The sequence below is a fragment of the Rutidosis leptorrhynchoides genome, chromosome 6 (assembly GCF_046630445.1).
Source record: "Rutidosis leptorrhynchoides isolate AG116_Rl617_1_P2 chromosome 6, CSIRO_AGI_Rlap_v1, whole genome shotgun sequence".
NCBI lineage: Eukaryota > Viridiplantae > Streptophyta > Magnoliopsida > Asterales > Asteraceae > Rutidosis > Rutidosis leptorrhynchoides.
In genome coordinates, this window is record NC_092338.1 from 427,734,372 (window position 1) to 427,749,637 (window position 15,266).

Sequence of the window (15,266 nt, forward strand, 5' to 3'; positions counted from 1 at the left end):
ATAATTTTTCCACCACGTGAGTGCACTATCTTGTAAAGTGCACGATGCATACTTGGTCATGTCCTTTTCAACACAACCACTTATTTTAAACACAGTCTCCATCTTTTCTATCCACCGGGTTAAACCGATCGGTCCTTCTGTTCCACTGAATGATGAGGGCTTGCAAGCTTGAAAAGTTTTGTAAGTGCACCCCACACGAGGATTTGGGTTAACTGCAGCACCTCTTGCAGCCTCGACCCATAACATTCTGTCGTTCACTCGCTGATTGATGAGTTCCTGGATTTCTTGTTCCGTCATTCGGTTCAATCGCGCCATATTCTTCTATAAGAATGAAAAGAAAATAATTATTCACATGGAATATTATAGATGTAGTGTATATTTACAGTACATTATAGCTTATTAATAATATGAACCAGGTATTATTATAAAAGCCTTTTCTTCTTATTAGCGTTTTATAATTATATCTAGGGTAGTACCTACCCGTTAATGTCCATACTTAATAGCTTAGTACAGAATCAATTACTACCATCTAAGTAATACTTAACCATGGAAAATTATTGCATTTCACACTTCACTATTTTACATATGCTTATCTTACATCGAACATTAAGCAAACTACACTAATAATATTATACAAAACATTATATGATCCCATGGTTTAATACGGCAGCGCATCGTTTGGTCTATTTTCTAGGACGTTTAGGTTCAAAGAATCGCTTAACGCTTATCCTGGCTGTCTGCCTATATTTTGGCTGTGGGGCTGAAGAACTGGATGCCGGGATAGAACGAATAGGAATAGCGGGAATAGGGGTGGTAGTGTCTAGTGGAGTTGGTGCCACATCATCCTTACTAAACTCGGGATTTGAATTTTCTAATTCATTAGCCTTTCGTTTCTTTCCTAGTTCGAACTCGTCTTTTGTAATTTCCTGTATTTCTTCCTCGGGTTCACTTTCCTCCTCGGGTTCACTTTCCTCCTCGGGTTCACTTTCCTCCTCGGGTTCACTTTCCGGGTTCTCTATAGTCGGTTCATCCGGAATTTGTGAGTCTTCCCCAAAGATATTATTTTCGTCATCGGATAGGTTAATGACTGGAACACCATCTGAAGATTCTGGTTCGGAGTCGCTGAACGTGATGACAAGTTTTGAGCCCGACATCTATCACACAACAACTAACCCATTAGTACTACATAATATTTACATATAAATTTTAACCAACAATGATAAGCAATGGTTTTTAAATCAGACCCGGTCAAAGTCCAGACTTACTAATGTATCCTAACGACTTATCAGTTAGACACACTAATGCAAACCTGGTTCGCTAAGACCACCGCTCTGATACCACATGTCATAACCCGTCCTTAACCATAAGAACGTGTTAGATAACGTATGATTTCATTGCGAGGTATTGACCTCTATATGCGACATTTTTAAAAGAACAACTGCATATATTTTACATTACAAACCATAATTCTTATTTTGATACAAGCTTTAGACAAAATAAAGATGATTATCGTTTAGCGATAATCTTAGACTTACAAACTTTACATGTGATGATAACAATACGATTTCTAGCATATTTTACATTACAAATCCTCCGATATGCAGTTTTATTTTTGACACAAATATGCGTACTCAAGATCTTGTTTAAATTCAACATGTTGCAGCGGAAGCTTCTAATTATCACCTGAGAATAGACATGTTTAAAACGTCAACATAAAGTTGGTGAGATATAGGTTTAATGCCGGCAGCGATATAAATATAGACCACAAGATTTCATATATAAACATTTTAATAAAAATATTCTAAGTGGTTGAGCACTTGGTAACCATACTTAACATTTAATCACGTCGCATATTCCCTTTATTATGAAATCTTACTACACCGTACCAAGTGTAGTCACAAAACGAAGTACTGTGCAACCGTTGAATACTGGTCGTCCAGTCCGGTTGGGGTTGTCAGGCCCGATAGATCTATCAACAGGATTCGCGTTTACAATACCGCTGTAAATAACAGTTACCAAGCTACAGGGAAGTATGCCAGTGGTACAACTCAACGTAGAATATATTTTTCAGTTACTTGTGTCCATACGTAAAACATAAAATACATGTATTCTCATCCCGAAATACTTAGAGTTTAAAAGTGGGACTATATACTCACTTTTGTCTTGAAGATATGTAATTTCGACTTGGTCTCCGATTGATATCACGAACCTATCCATATATAGTTTATCAATATATTTCTATTTTAAACAATCGTCACATATATATATACTTTTTATACTTTTAATAGTTTTAATAATTTCTTAGTCCGTAGTTAGCAGTCCGATGTTAGTAATTCAATTTTAATGGTTCATTTTTAGGTGTTTAATAAACCCCCAATGAAATAAATAAAAACCCCCATCGTATATGTATTGGTCGAGATTAATCTTGACCCACGGTACCGGTGTTGTCAAATGACGTGTTGCGTACATAAAGTACCGGTGTTGTCAAATGACGTGTTGCGTACAATCATGGGATCTTATGATTAATCTTCTCGTATTGTTTACGGGTGATCCTGAACCATATAAAATTAAATTATGAGTACATATATATAAAATATCATGTTATTTTAAAAAGATGTGATTTATTTAATTTTCTCCAATTATTTTCGTAGCTAAACTAGTCTTAGATATCCGATCTCGTTTTGGTCATAGTTTCTTCGTTACAACTCCGTTTTCGTTGATTCAACTTGCCACTTCCTTGGATCGATTCCCTCTTTAAGACTATGAACTGTAAATACCTTAGTTTGTATTCGAAATCACAGGTCATAGGTCAAACTTTAGTGAAACTTATGGAGTTGATCATTTTCCATCATGTAAACAACCTTAAATGATTATTTTTCTAAAAATACTTATACTTTGAGTTAAATCATGAAATTTTTATGTGTTAACATATTCATAGTAAATATCAATTTTCCAGAAAATAAGCCTCCAATTCAAAGTTCAAAATAGTTTTTAATTATCCAACCCAAAACAGCCCCCGGTTACACTCCGACACCGTAGATTCAGTTTTAAGGTGTTCTTTGAAAAACCAAGTTATACCTTGTTAAATTAGCATATATTTAAGTTATATTACAGGTCTTGAAGTATTTTAAAAGTTAAGTTAGAAGGATCTATTTAGTTTTCAAACAAGTTTGAAAACATTCAAACTATGTTCTTGTTATTAAAATTTTATACCATAAAATAAGATAGCTATATATATATGAATCGAATAAGGTTATGAACATAGATTCTACCTCAAGTTCCTTGGACAAGGTTGTTGTAAAAGAGGAGTAAGAACCTAGAAACAAAAGGGTGATGGAAGTGGATGAAAGATTGGAAGTAAGTTGGTGTTCTTGGAAGGATTTCTTGAAGTGTTTTTGTAAGGTTTTCTTATGAGGTTTAAGTGTTGTTTTTGAAGCTAAATGATGGGGAAAATGCTTGGAGATGATCAAGTATGAAGTTAAGAGTATTTTGAGAGAGAAATGGAAGTGTAAGTATGAGAAAATGGGGTGAAGAAATGGTGTGCATGCATAAAAACGTTTTTAGGTTATAAAGGAAAAAAAAGATACCTAACTTTGTTTTCTTGCTAAATAATTCATGCTACTTGACAAATGGTTGGTTCCACATGTTTCTTAATCATTTAAGGCTGCTAAGGAGCAGATTTTTATTGGTATATACCAATAGTAAATACATCTAGAAGCTGCGTATGATACGGGTACATATACCCTAGGTATACGTATAGAAATCTTTGAGAAAACGGAACGAGGATTCAAATATAGTTATCTTTTGTAAATATACTTATATTGTTTTATGTATTTAAGTCTTTAAAAGTGATTAAATACATTACTTATACGATATATGTATAAACATTATAGGTCATAAGTATTTAAGTCAAATAACGTTACGTATGGTTATCGTTTTGAAAACTTAAGTTAGTATTTTCAAAATATACTTATAACTTATTGTTATTAATACAAAATGAGATATTAAAACATTCTTAGGTCATATTAAATATGTATATATACATATATATACACAAACGTATAATTATCATATATTGTATAGTTCGTGATATCATCGGTCAAACTAGACGGTCAAACGTTGTGTAAAACTCTTTTCGAAAAACATAAGTCTCGACAATTTGGATTGCTTATCATGTTGGTAAGGTTTAATTTATGTAAATATTAATCTTATAAGTATAGAACGATCAAAAAAGTGCGGGTCATTACAATTGGCCCGAAAGAGGCAGAGGAAGTTGTACGCGAGGTGCATGAAGGTGCATGCGCACTCCATTCGGGGCACAGGTCCATTGTGTCAAAAATAATGCGGCTAGGATATTATTGGCCCACCATGTACGCGGATACTGCGCGCATAGTTAAGCAATGTGAATCATGCCAAATACATGCACCTATTAGCAGAGCACCTGCACATCCAATGATACCAGTCTCCTCACCGTGGCCATTCTGCAAATGGGCAATCGACATAGTCGTACCATTCCCAAAAGGCAGAGGAAACATCAAATTCTTGATTGTTGCAATCAACTATTTCACAAAGTGGGTCGAAGCGAGACCGCTGGCAGCAATCTCAGGAAAAAGGGTGCAAAATTTTGTATGGGAAGACATCGTCTGTCGATTTGGTATACCAAACGAAATTGTTAGCGATAACGGTACGCAGTTCGCGGGTGACCCTTTTCGCAGCTGGTGCGCGGAGCTTAATATTAAGCAAACTTTTACATCTGTTGCGCATCCGCAGGCGAATGGCCAGTGCGAAGTCACCAACCGGGATATAGTAGCTGGAATCAAAGCTAGGTTGGGTCATGGTCGCGTTGGTTGGGTGGATGAACTACCGAAGGTTTTATGGGCGCATAGAACAACACCCAAAGCAAGCACTGGTGAGACCCCGTTCAGTTTGGTCTATGGATCAGAAGCTGTTGTACCCGCAGAAATTGGGGTACCAACGTTCCGCATACAAAATTTTGATGAGCAAAATAACTCTGAAGCTTTGCGGGAAAATCTTAATTTGCTGGAAGAGCGCAGAATCTCTGCGGCTGTCAACGAAGCAAATAAGTAAGCAAAAAATTGCAAAGTACTATAATCAGCGTGTGCGTTCGCGCTCTTACAAGTGCGGTGACTTGGTTTGGCGTCAGAACGACGCAAGTCATGCGGAGGATACTGGGAAACTGGGCCCCCGTTGGGAAGGTCCATACAGGGTAGCGAAGGCAAACAATACCGGGGCGTACCATCTCGAGACATTAGATGGAAAACCTGTGAAACGCACTTGGCATGCGACGTTATTGAAAAAATGTTATATGTAGCTAGGTGGACTTGATCACTCCAGTTTATTGTAGCACATTATTTTTTCTATGTATTTTCCGTCCGTTTGGATGTGTCGCGGTTGTAATTGTGATTAATGCCTATTAAATATTTACTCGCGCATAATTTTGTTGTTTAAATCTTTTTTGTATGCGGTTCCTGCCTACTTAAGGGGTGTCCTCTAGCCCCCGTGCGGCAGAAGCCTGTTTGGTTACAAGGCTGGACGCTAACGGCAGGCAAAGGGAATTGGTTTTCCCCTAGCCAAGCGCCACGCAGACTAGATGGCTGCAAAGTCGACTTAAAAAATTACAAGCATTGGTTTGCTTGTGCGTAATTACTCTCGCATTGGTTTGCTTGAGGAGCTCAAAGCATAAAAACATTGGCTTGTTTTTAGTTGCGTTGCTTACCATACAGCTATAGTGCACCCCTAGTACATGACAAAGCGATAACGCAGTAGCTTTCGAGTCTAAATTATTAAAGGGTAATTGTTAAAGTATTGGTTTATTTTACGCAGTAATACCCGCATACGCATGAGTTTTGGTTAACTATGCGCATGGGCATGCGGTTCACCTTTTGTTTTGATTCACGGTATATAAACAAATAAACTACGCATGCATAACAGTAAGATACATATACATTGAATTAAGTTATTACATAAGTGGTAATTGTTTCAAATGCCTGCCCGACACGGGACTTAGGGCTCAAATATACATTTACAATTGCCTGCCTAAGCATAGGACTTACGGCGCAAACCATCACAAACACAAACTAAAAATCCTCCTTGAGAAACCCATCAATCGGCATGTTTGGGTCTGCCGCAAACGCATCGATTAGAGGGATAGGAATGGTGGTGGTAGCATTCTCCGCTTCCAGCAATGCCGCAGCCGTACCCTCCTTCAATTTCTTCTGCACAGCGTCAGGGTACGGTGGTGTGAGGCTGCAGGCTTGAATCACCTCTAAGACTGCCTTGTTGACTTCGTGGTCTTTCACCGCGTCAACATAGGCATTGAACTTATCGGTAACTGGCCCAGAATCCATCACCTTTTGCGCAATGGTGGGGAGTGCAGTGCGCAGCTTCGCCAGATCCGCCTCTGCCAGCTCGCGGTTGGTTACCGCGTCATCCCTTTCCCTCGTCACCCTTTCCAGCTCCACCAGCAGACGCTCCGCCTCCCCCTTGGACTGGTCAACCGCACCAACCAGCTCGCAGTTTTTCTTTCTCTCTTCAATCAGTGCAGTTTTGGTTTCCGCCGCGGTTAACTCCACCGCCTTGCGCGCTTCTTCTGCGGCGTCCCTGTCTTTCTTCACCTGATCAACCCCTGCTTGCAGCAGCCCTAGCTCCGTTTCTTTCCGTAAGGCCACTTGATACAAGTTAGTCGAACGGCGGGCTTGATCTGCAACCATGCCAAAAAAGACAAGGCCGTTTTGGACGAAGGCGTTGAGCGCCTGATTAAAAGGCAGTGCGGCAAGTTGGTTGCGGAACTCAGCCGGGAAGATTTGTTGGAGGAAGGCGGACTGCTCTGCGGCATTTTCCACCGATGACTGGGTGAGCTGCGCCAGGTTTGCCAATCGGAAGCTACCGTGTGGCGGGGTTGGTGTGGACTCGGAGTCCAGGTGTATCGTCTTATCCTTTGACTCGGCAGTAGCTTCGAGGTCCGGATTGACCCGCGGTGGGGTGTGATGAGTTTCTTCTGCATGACCTGCGTGTTAATAAGTGGTTATATAAATGCAAACTTAAATGTGCGGTATGCGCGAAAGCTGAACTCTTACCAGATGGGGGAGGTAGATCCGCAGAACGGGGTTCGATGGGAACAAAGTTATCGTTCCGCTTGTCCTCCCTCTGTTTGGGAGTGAGTTTCTTCTTCTTCTGTTGGGATTGGGAGGCTTCGGCGGCCTTGCGCTTATTGCCGGAGGTGGCAGGTGCATTCTCGCCAGTCTTCTCCTGCTCTAACGGCTGGTTCACATTCTGTTTGCGGAAGGCGATGCCCGCAATCTCCTCTGCAGTCAGTACTCTCTTCATCTTCATCTCTGCAAACATGCACGCATGCGTTAGAACACATAAATAGCAAACTGTTGTTAGTACGTGATTATACTATTCCTACCCTTTCCATCCGGTCCGACTATGGCTGGACGCACTTCCTCCCATGGCCAGTGTGCGGATATCTTCCCTAGCCGCAACATCACGTTCCCGTATGACCGGTGCACCAGCTGTGCGTTAGCGCACTCCGCTAACAGCTTTGTTTCCTCGTCATCAAGGACCGGGGTTTTGTTCACATCCTTTTCCACCTTCTCGCACCATATAAGCGTTTGCGGAAAAGCGGTACCAACTACAGTTTGGTCAATGAAAAAGAAAGATTCTTTCCAGTTACCCGCATTCGACTTTGGGGTTTTGGTGAAATTTTGTCGGGCGAAGAAGGTGAACCAGGATTTGTGGTGATTGGCTAGGCGGTATAGATGACAGAAAACTTTAACCAACGGTACCCTGTCGATTGCGGCGCACCACATTTCAAAAAGAACTATTTTGCCTATGGCATACAGGTGTAGTTGCCCTAATCCCACTCTGAAGTGATCTAATACGCCTAAGAAGAAGTCAGAGGGAGGAACCCTAAAGTTACCATGCTTGAACGCATGTTCATAGATGGCCACTTTCTTCTCCGGTGGCTCGTGAGCACGCTGATGGGGTAGGGGTGGCACCGGATTGTACTTGGCTAAGGGAGGATACTGTTTCACTAAGTAATCTATGTGCTTCTGCTCTATAACAGACTCTACGCTATCTACATACGTCTCGTTAGCTTTAGTCATTTTCTAGGAGTAATCGGATGAATACTAACCTTTAAATGGTGGCCGGAATGTTTGATTTTTGATCGGAATTCAAATTGGCAGCGTAACGAGGAAGCTTGAAGCAGGAAAGTGGAAATGAGCTGCAAAATGGGGTATTTATAGGGAAGATTGGGAGTCATGGGATGGAGTGGTGTGATCGTGGCTGTACACGTGTTACGCAATCGACGGCCAGCACTTTATTGATGCGCGTGGATGCCAGTTGGGTATGATTACATGTACGCGCGTGGTTGACACGCGCCTGACACACTGCCACTTTATGTCATGTCCGCCGAATGGGCTTCTGCGATTGTGACAGGCATTTAATGGCATCGAGGCGCACGCGGAATATTAAATGCTAGCCGTTTTCTTGTTTTTTCCGCTTAATAGTTTGATGTCATGTGTCTTGCGTCATATAACATCAAACTGGGGGGACATAATGATACCGCAACCCGCATGCGCACCTCATATGCATGCGGGCGCTTAATAGTGTGCGTATGCGTGTGCTTGTGTGCGCTATGCGGTATGCGGATTGTATCTGATTCCTTTGTTCCCGGTACGGCGGTTGCTTAGCTGTCAAGTAAATATCTTTTCCATAATTATATCCGTGATTCGGGGAAGTCAGTTATGGATGAGATTAACGTGATCTGGGACGGTTCTAGAATTAGGGTTTGCCTATAAATACAACCCTAATCATCATTTACCAGACACGACATATTACGTAACTATCACACACGAGATACATTACGCAAAACAGCATCATTCAGCATCTCTTCAAGGTTAACAGGTTAGTCTTTCGTAAGCTAGTACCTACGACCTTATTTGGGGCCTCTTGATCGACGACCGTTATCAGAGGTGGACTTAATCACTTGGCCACCCCGCCGACATCATCATGTCGGCCAGGGTTATTCACGGTAGCCGGACCGGAGAGCCACGTTCTAAGATCCTTAAACCCCTCCTTATGTATTGAGCAGGCATATTAAACCCCACGGTTAAAATATGCATGATCACTTTCCAATCTACGTGATGTACTGATGTACACTGTCACCACCGTCGACGGCATTTTATTGGTGGTTGATAAAATTAATATTAATATTGAAGTCTATAGAAGATTAGTGGTGATGGGTGATATTATGTATAGCCACAGTTGAGCAAAATTTTGGTTTCGGAACAAAGATGTAAGCTTATTTTAAAAATTTCACTTCTACATTATTTTGGTACAGTTTTTTTTTAGAGATCTTGTTGCAATTATTTATTTATTATTTATTATTTATTATAAAAAAAATAACAAATATATATAGAAATAAGATTGTCAAGTTGATAATTCCAGTGCTATTGACTTTGTTTTTATTTATCAGCTTATCATTCAATGAATCTTGTAGGTTCAGTTAACATGTACTATTAAAATGTATCATTGGACCCCTTTTCTGCTACATGTTAACTAAAGTTTAGGCGACTGATGTTAAATATATATTTATTTATATAATTGATAATGGAGAAAAGCTGAAAAGGGTTGTCTACTTTTGAAATTTCGTTGAGTGACTTTGTGTCCTTACATTTGCTTCATCCTTTACATTGTTCTAGCCTAACATACTTCATTTTTGCTATATTTGAATTCAATAACAAACGTTATTATCATGTCTTCACCTCCCAAATTCCCAGATCCAGCCACCTGGTCCTATGATGAATATAGGAAGTTCTCATTTCATGATTATATGGAGTTCTTACGTGTCCCATATGAAACGGTAGCATCAGCCTTCAATAACTTCGCCGATGAAAACCTCATCGCACAAGGTACTTCTGCAATGGTTTATAAAGGACAACTAATAAAATCTGGAGATTTGATTAATGTTGTTGCACGGAAATATTCAAATATGGTAGGTTTTGGCGCATCTGAAATGGTTGCGTCTTATTTTCTCAATCATAAATATATTAATGCTTCTGTTCTTAATTACATTGAACCTGATGAAAACAACGATAGTGTAATCATCGTAACCAAACACGAGGCAAATGGAAGTCTTGATAAACACTTAACTGGGTCAACTCTCACATGGATGCAAAGATTGAAAATATGTGTGGGTGTTGCAGATGCATTGAATTACATTCATTACGGTCTTGCGTTTGATGAACACGGTTGTGTAATACATAGTAATTTGTATCCTTCAAAAATTTTACTAGACGATAATTGGGAACCAAAGTTATCAGGTTTTGGACATTGCAAGAAGTTAATTGATTGGCACCATCTTCACCTTACGAAAGATTATAATTGTAATAAATTACAGTATATGGACCCAGCATATGAACAAACTAACGGTATCACCGTCAAGTCGGATGTGTTTTCGTTTGGAGTTGTTTTATTTGAAGTCTTGTTTGGTATGGAAGCATCTATTAAAGATGATGATCAATGGTATTTTGCTCGATTGGCGAGATTACATTATGAAGAGAAAACGTTGGATGGTATGATTGATCCGGATCTACAAAAACAAATGGATTTGCAGTCGTTAAAAATATTCTCGGAAATAGCATATTTTTGTTTACGGGAGGAGCGAAAACAACGTCCAGATAGTAAACATGTTCTCAAGACGCTTCATACAGCGCTTGAGCTTCAACAAAAATACGTAAGACAGCTAATTTATTCTTTGATTTATTTTTTTATTTCATGATTGTCAATTGCCTATAATTTTAGTAATCAGTGATTAGTACTCCGTAATTATGTTCTAATCATGAATGCTTTTGTTTTTATAAAGGAACATTCAACAGCAGGACTTGAGCTTTCAACTTCCGACCTCTTGAAGGTAACTAATTTCATTTATGTAATTTATAGCTAATCTATTAGCTGAAGTTTTTTATAATTTTAGTCAGACAATTGACCAACCGGGTCAACATTTAAAACAGTCAACCATCCTAGTGACCACTCCGTGTACCATTTCCGTACAAAACATATTGATATTCGCTATCATTGGATACGCGAGGTAATGTTGCTATAGATTTGAGCAAGAACTCCATGTACCATTTCTCATGAATGATTCCGTTGTTGCCTCTGGCACCTGAGCAGCAACATTTGACTTCTGAGATATTGCGGGCTTTTCAATATCTTCTATTGTCTGGCTTTCATGGAACACCACGTCCCTACTTCTGATCACCTTTTTCTCCTTTGGATCCCATAATCTGTATCCAAATTCTTCATCTCCATAGCCTATGAATATGCATGGAGTGGTCCTTGCATCCAGCTTCTGCCTGAGCTCCTTAGATACATGTGCGTACGCCAAACATCCAAATACTCTTAAGTGAGAGTATGATGGATCCTTTCCAGACCAAAGTTTCTCCGGAACTTCAAAATTCAGTGGTACTGATGGAGATCGGTTGATCAAATAACAAGCGGCTCTGACTGCTTCTCCCCAGAATGGCTTTGGCAGCTTAGCCATACTGAGCATGCTCCGAGCACGTTCCATGATTGTTCGGTTCATTCTTTCTGCTATACCATTATGTTGAGGGGTACGTGGGACCGTCTTCTCATGTCGGATGCCATTTGATCTGCAATAGGCATCGAACTGCCTGGAAGAGTATTCACCGCCGTTGTCGGATCGAAGACACTTTAACTTCTTTCCTGTCTCACGTTCTACCATGACATGGAACTGTTTGAAGTAATCGAACACCTGGTCCTTCGTCCGTAAGAAATATACCCACACCTTTCGAGAAGTATCATCGATAAACGTCAGAAAGTATCGATTGCCGCCAATTGATTCAACCTCCAAGGGACCGCAAACATCAGAGTGTACCAGACTGAGTAACTCTGATTTTTTCGTTGAAGAGGAATTAAACGAGACTCTATGCTGCTTACCAAACAGACAATGATTGCAAGGATCTAGCGCAGCATCCTTGTCTACATTGATAAGCTTCTTCTTTATTAGGGTAGACAACCCTTTCTCACTCATGTGACCGAGTCTCTGGTGCCATAAATTTTGTGAAGCCTCCTTTTCTGCAACATTAATACTGTCTGTGCAGATCTTCACATGAGTCTTGTAAAGTGTGCCACAAATGTGTCCCCGAGCGAATATCATAGCGCCTCTTGACAATTTCCATGTGCCTCTACTGAAATGACTATCATAGCCCTGTTTATCGAGAGCTACTCCGGAAAGTAAATTCAGCCGAAGATCTGGCACATGGCGGACATCCTTCAAAGTGATTGTGCTCCCGGAACTTGTGTTTATCTTGACATCACCAATTCCGACAATCTCAGCGGAACTGGAATTTCCCATCTTCACAGCTCCAAAGTCTCCAGCTTTGTATGTTGTGAAGTATTCCTTGTATGGAGTCACGTGGTAGGAAGCTGCAGTATCTACCACCTATTCTGTGTCTTCTCGTGAGACGTGAAGGCATGTCTCATCATGGGTTGAACAATAAGCTACATCACCTGTGATAGCAACTAATGTTTCTCCACCCTTATTCTTCGGCTGTGAACTGCTTTGACCTTGTTCCTCTTTTAATCTATAGCAGTTCTTCTTCATATGTCCCTCTAATCCACAATGATGACATTTATATGTTGGTTTTCTGCCATCAGCTGACCTGCCCCTACTCTTACTTCTGCCTCTCCATTTATTTTTGTTACTCATTCGCTGTCTCCCCCGATTCTCTGTGACAAAGGCATAGGTCTGATCTGTGCCCATGTCCTTTCTCCTTGCCTCTTCACTGAATAGGGCATCCTTGACCATTGACATGGTAAGTTTGTCATTCGGGGCTGAGTTGCTGAGTGTTACTACCAGCGTTTCCCAACTATCGGGAAGGGAACTAAGTAGCAGTAGCGCCTGAACTTCATCGCCAAGCGGCATCTCTACAGACGATAACTGGTTGACCAAGCTCTGGAACTCACTGGTATGCTCGGCAACTGAAGTTCCACTTTTGAGCTTCATGTTGACTAAACGCCTCATCAGCAAGGCTTTATTCCGAGCAGTCTTGGCCTGGTACATGTCCTCCAACTTTTTCCAGAGGACATATGCGTCTGTCTCTTGTGCAACATGGTGGAAGACACTATGATCAATCCATTGACGGATCTGACCAATAGTTTTTCGGTTTGATTTCTTCCACTCTTTCTCTTTGGCAGAATCAGGGTTTATACCCTTCAATTCAATAGGATCGAACAAATCCTTACAGCTGAGGAGATCTTCCATTCGAGGTTTCCACAGCGTGTAGTTTGTGGCTGTGAGCATAATCATAGCTCCGAAAGATGATGTTGACTCTTCTGTGGACATTATCACCTTACAAATAATTTTTCAACACAAACGGGGTTGAATTGTAGAAAACAGAATCACCGTTACGTCCGGAACGGTTGAAAATGGTGGAATAGACACTTCGCGGCTTAAATTCCACTTACGGGGCAAAATTATAATTTTTATAAACTTCAGGGACCAAGAATGAAATTCTGAAAATTTCAGGGACCAAATTGTAAAATTTCAAAATTGCTACAGTATCGCTACAGTACTGCTACAGTACTGCTACAGTGACTTGCTACAGTGCCGTCACTGCTACAGTGAATTGCTACAGTGATCGTCTTCTCCGGCGAAAATTTCGGCACCGGTCGTCTTCTCCGGCGAGATTCCGGCGAGTTGACCAAACTTTGACCGCGTTTTCTGGGCTCGTTATAACTCCGTTTAAGTCGCCGTTTTTTGCGTTGGACTCGGTTCGACGAGACGAATCCAATGGTACACTCAAAATTGAATTTTGAGAAAACTTCAGAAGACCCAAAAACTCAACCAACGTCTCTAACCAAGCTCTTGATACCACTTGTTAGGAAGAGGGGATCGCCTGGACGTTGGGAGATATAAATTTGAGAGAAAAACAACTCTATTACTCACAAGAATAGATTTACAGAGTATTACAAAACTCTTACAAAAAAAACTCTCAAACTCACACACACACTCTAGGTTGTGATTACACTTCTCTGAGTGATTTAGGATGATTTACAATGAAAGTTTGCATCTCTATTTATAGCAAAAATTCTATGGCGGTGAATGGTGTGAACGAAGAAGGTTGGCGGAAGTTGGCGACCGTCATCGTGTTCAAGTTTGCTACTTCCGTATGAGTTGTTCAAAGCTGGAAACGTTGAACATCTATATGGCAGCTGGAACAGAGTCATCTAGATGACGGCTGGAAACCACTGGAAACCATCACAAAGTGACAAGGACATAATTTCTTTCTAATCACACTAATTTTGTTAAAACGTGTGCGTAACAGGAAAAAAAACTTAGATCACTTACGAATTCGATTAATAGATATTGAGTCGGCGACTAATCAATTCTCTGAGGAACACTGCATTGGGTCCGGCGGATACGGTAAGGTGTACAAAGCAAAACTCGATCATTTTGATAGCACTGTAGCTATTAAACGCATATTTAGCAGAGTAGACAATCAAGCAGAAGAAGGGTTCTTAAGAGAAATCGAAATGCTTAGTAACTGTAAACATGAAAATATAGTCTCGCTGCTCGGTTTTTGCATTGAAGGTCCTGAAATGATCCTTGTTATTAACTGTAAGAGATAAAGAGAGAAAGAAAGAACTGTGTTCTTGTATTTGTGTGTTATACCAGTACATGAGACCTTCTATTTATAGAAGGTATACTTACATTAACAATCCCTAAACTATGATTACAATGCTATATTACAATACAAGTAGTTGTCTAATATTCCCCCGCAAGCTAAGGTCGGGTAACAACCTGTAGCTTGGATCGTAACTGGAGAAATCTTGGTGTGGACAATGGCTTGGTGAAGATATCAGCAATCTGATCATCAGTAGTTATAAACTGAACTGAAAGTTTTTGTTGAGCAACTCTTTCTCGAACAAAGTGAAAATCAACTTCTACATGTTTTGTACGTGCATGAAAGACTGGGTTAGCTGAGAGATATGTAGCGCCAAGGTTATCACACCATAAGGTAGGAACCGATTTAATAGGAACACGAAGTTCACGTAATAGATCTTGAAGCCATGTTACTTCTGCAACCGTGTCAGCTAGGGCCTTGTATTCAGATTCTGTTGAGGATCGAGAGACAGTCTTTTGTTTTCGAGCTGACCATGAGACTAGGTTTGAACCAAGATATATAGCATATCCTCCCGTGGATCGACGGTCATCT

At 40.5% G+C, this 15,266-nt stretch overlaps 1 protein-coding gene across 2 annotated transcripts; it reads left to right on the forward strand.

Moving 5' to 3' along the window:
- Positions 1 to 9,188: 9,188 nt before the first annotated feature.
- On the forward strand, positions 9,189 to 14,655 carry LOC139855522 (probable receptor-like protein kinase At2g23200). Of its 2 annotated transcripts, XM_071844758.1 has the most exons (4): positions 9,189 to 9,322; positions 9,807 to 10,762; positions 10,892 to 10,939; positions 14,376 to 14,655. In XM_071844758.1, exons 2-4 carry the CDS (start codon positions 9,860 to 9,862, stop codon positions 14,418 to 14,420), a joined length of 996 nt encoding a protein of 331 aa, XP_071700859.1. In that variant the 5' UTR covers positions 9,189 to 9,322; positions 9,807 to 9,859; the 3' UTR covers positions 14,421 to 14,655. The 2 variants fall into 2 exon arrangements, with proteins under 2 accessions (XP_071700859.1, XP_071700857.1); XM_071844756.1 differs by lacking the exon at positions 9,189 to 9,322 and having other exon boundaries at positions 9,682 to 10,762.
- The last annotated feature ends 611 nt before the right edge of the window (positions 14,656 to 15,266 follow it).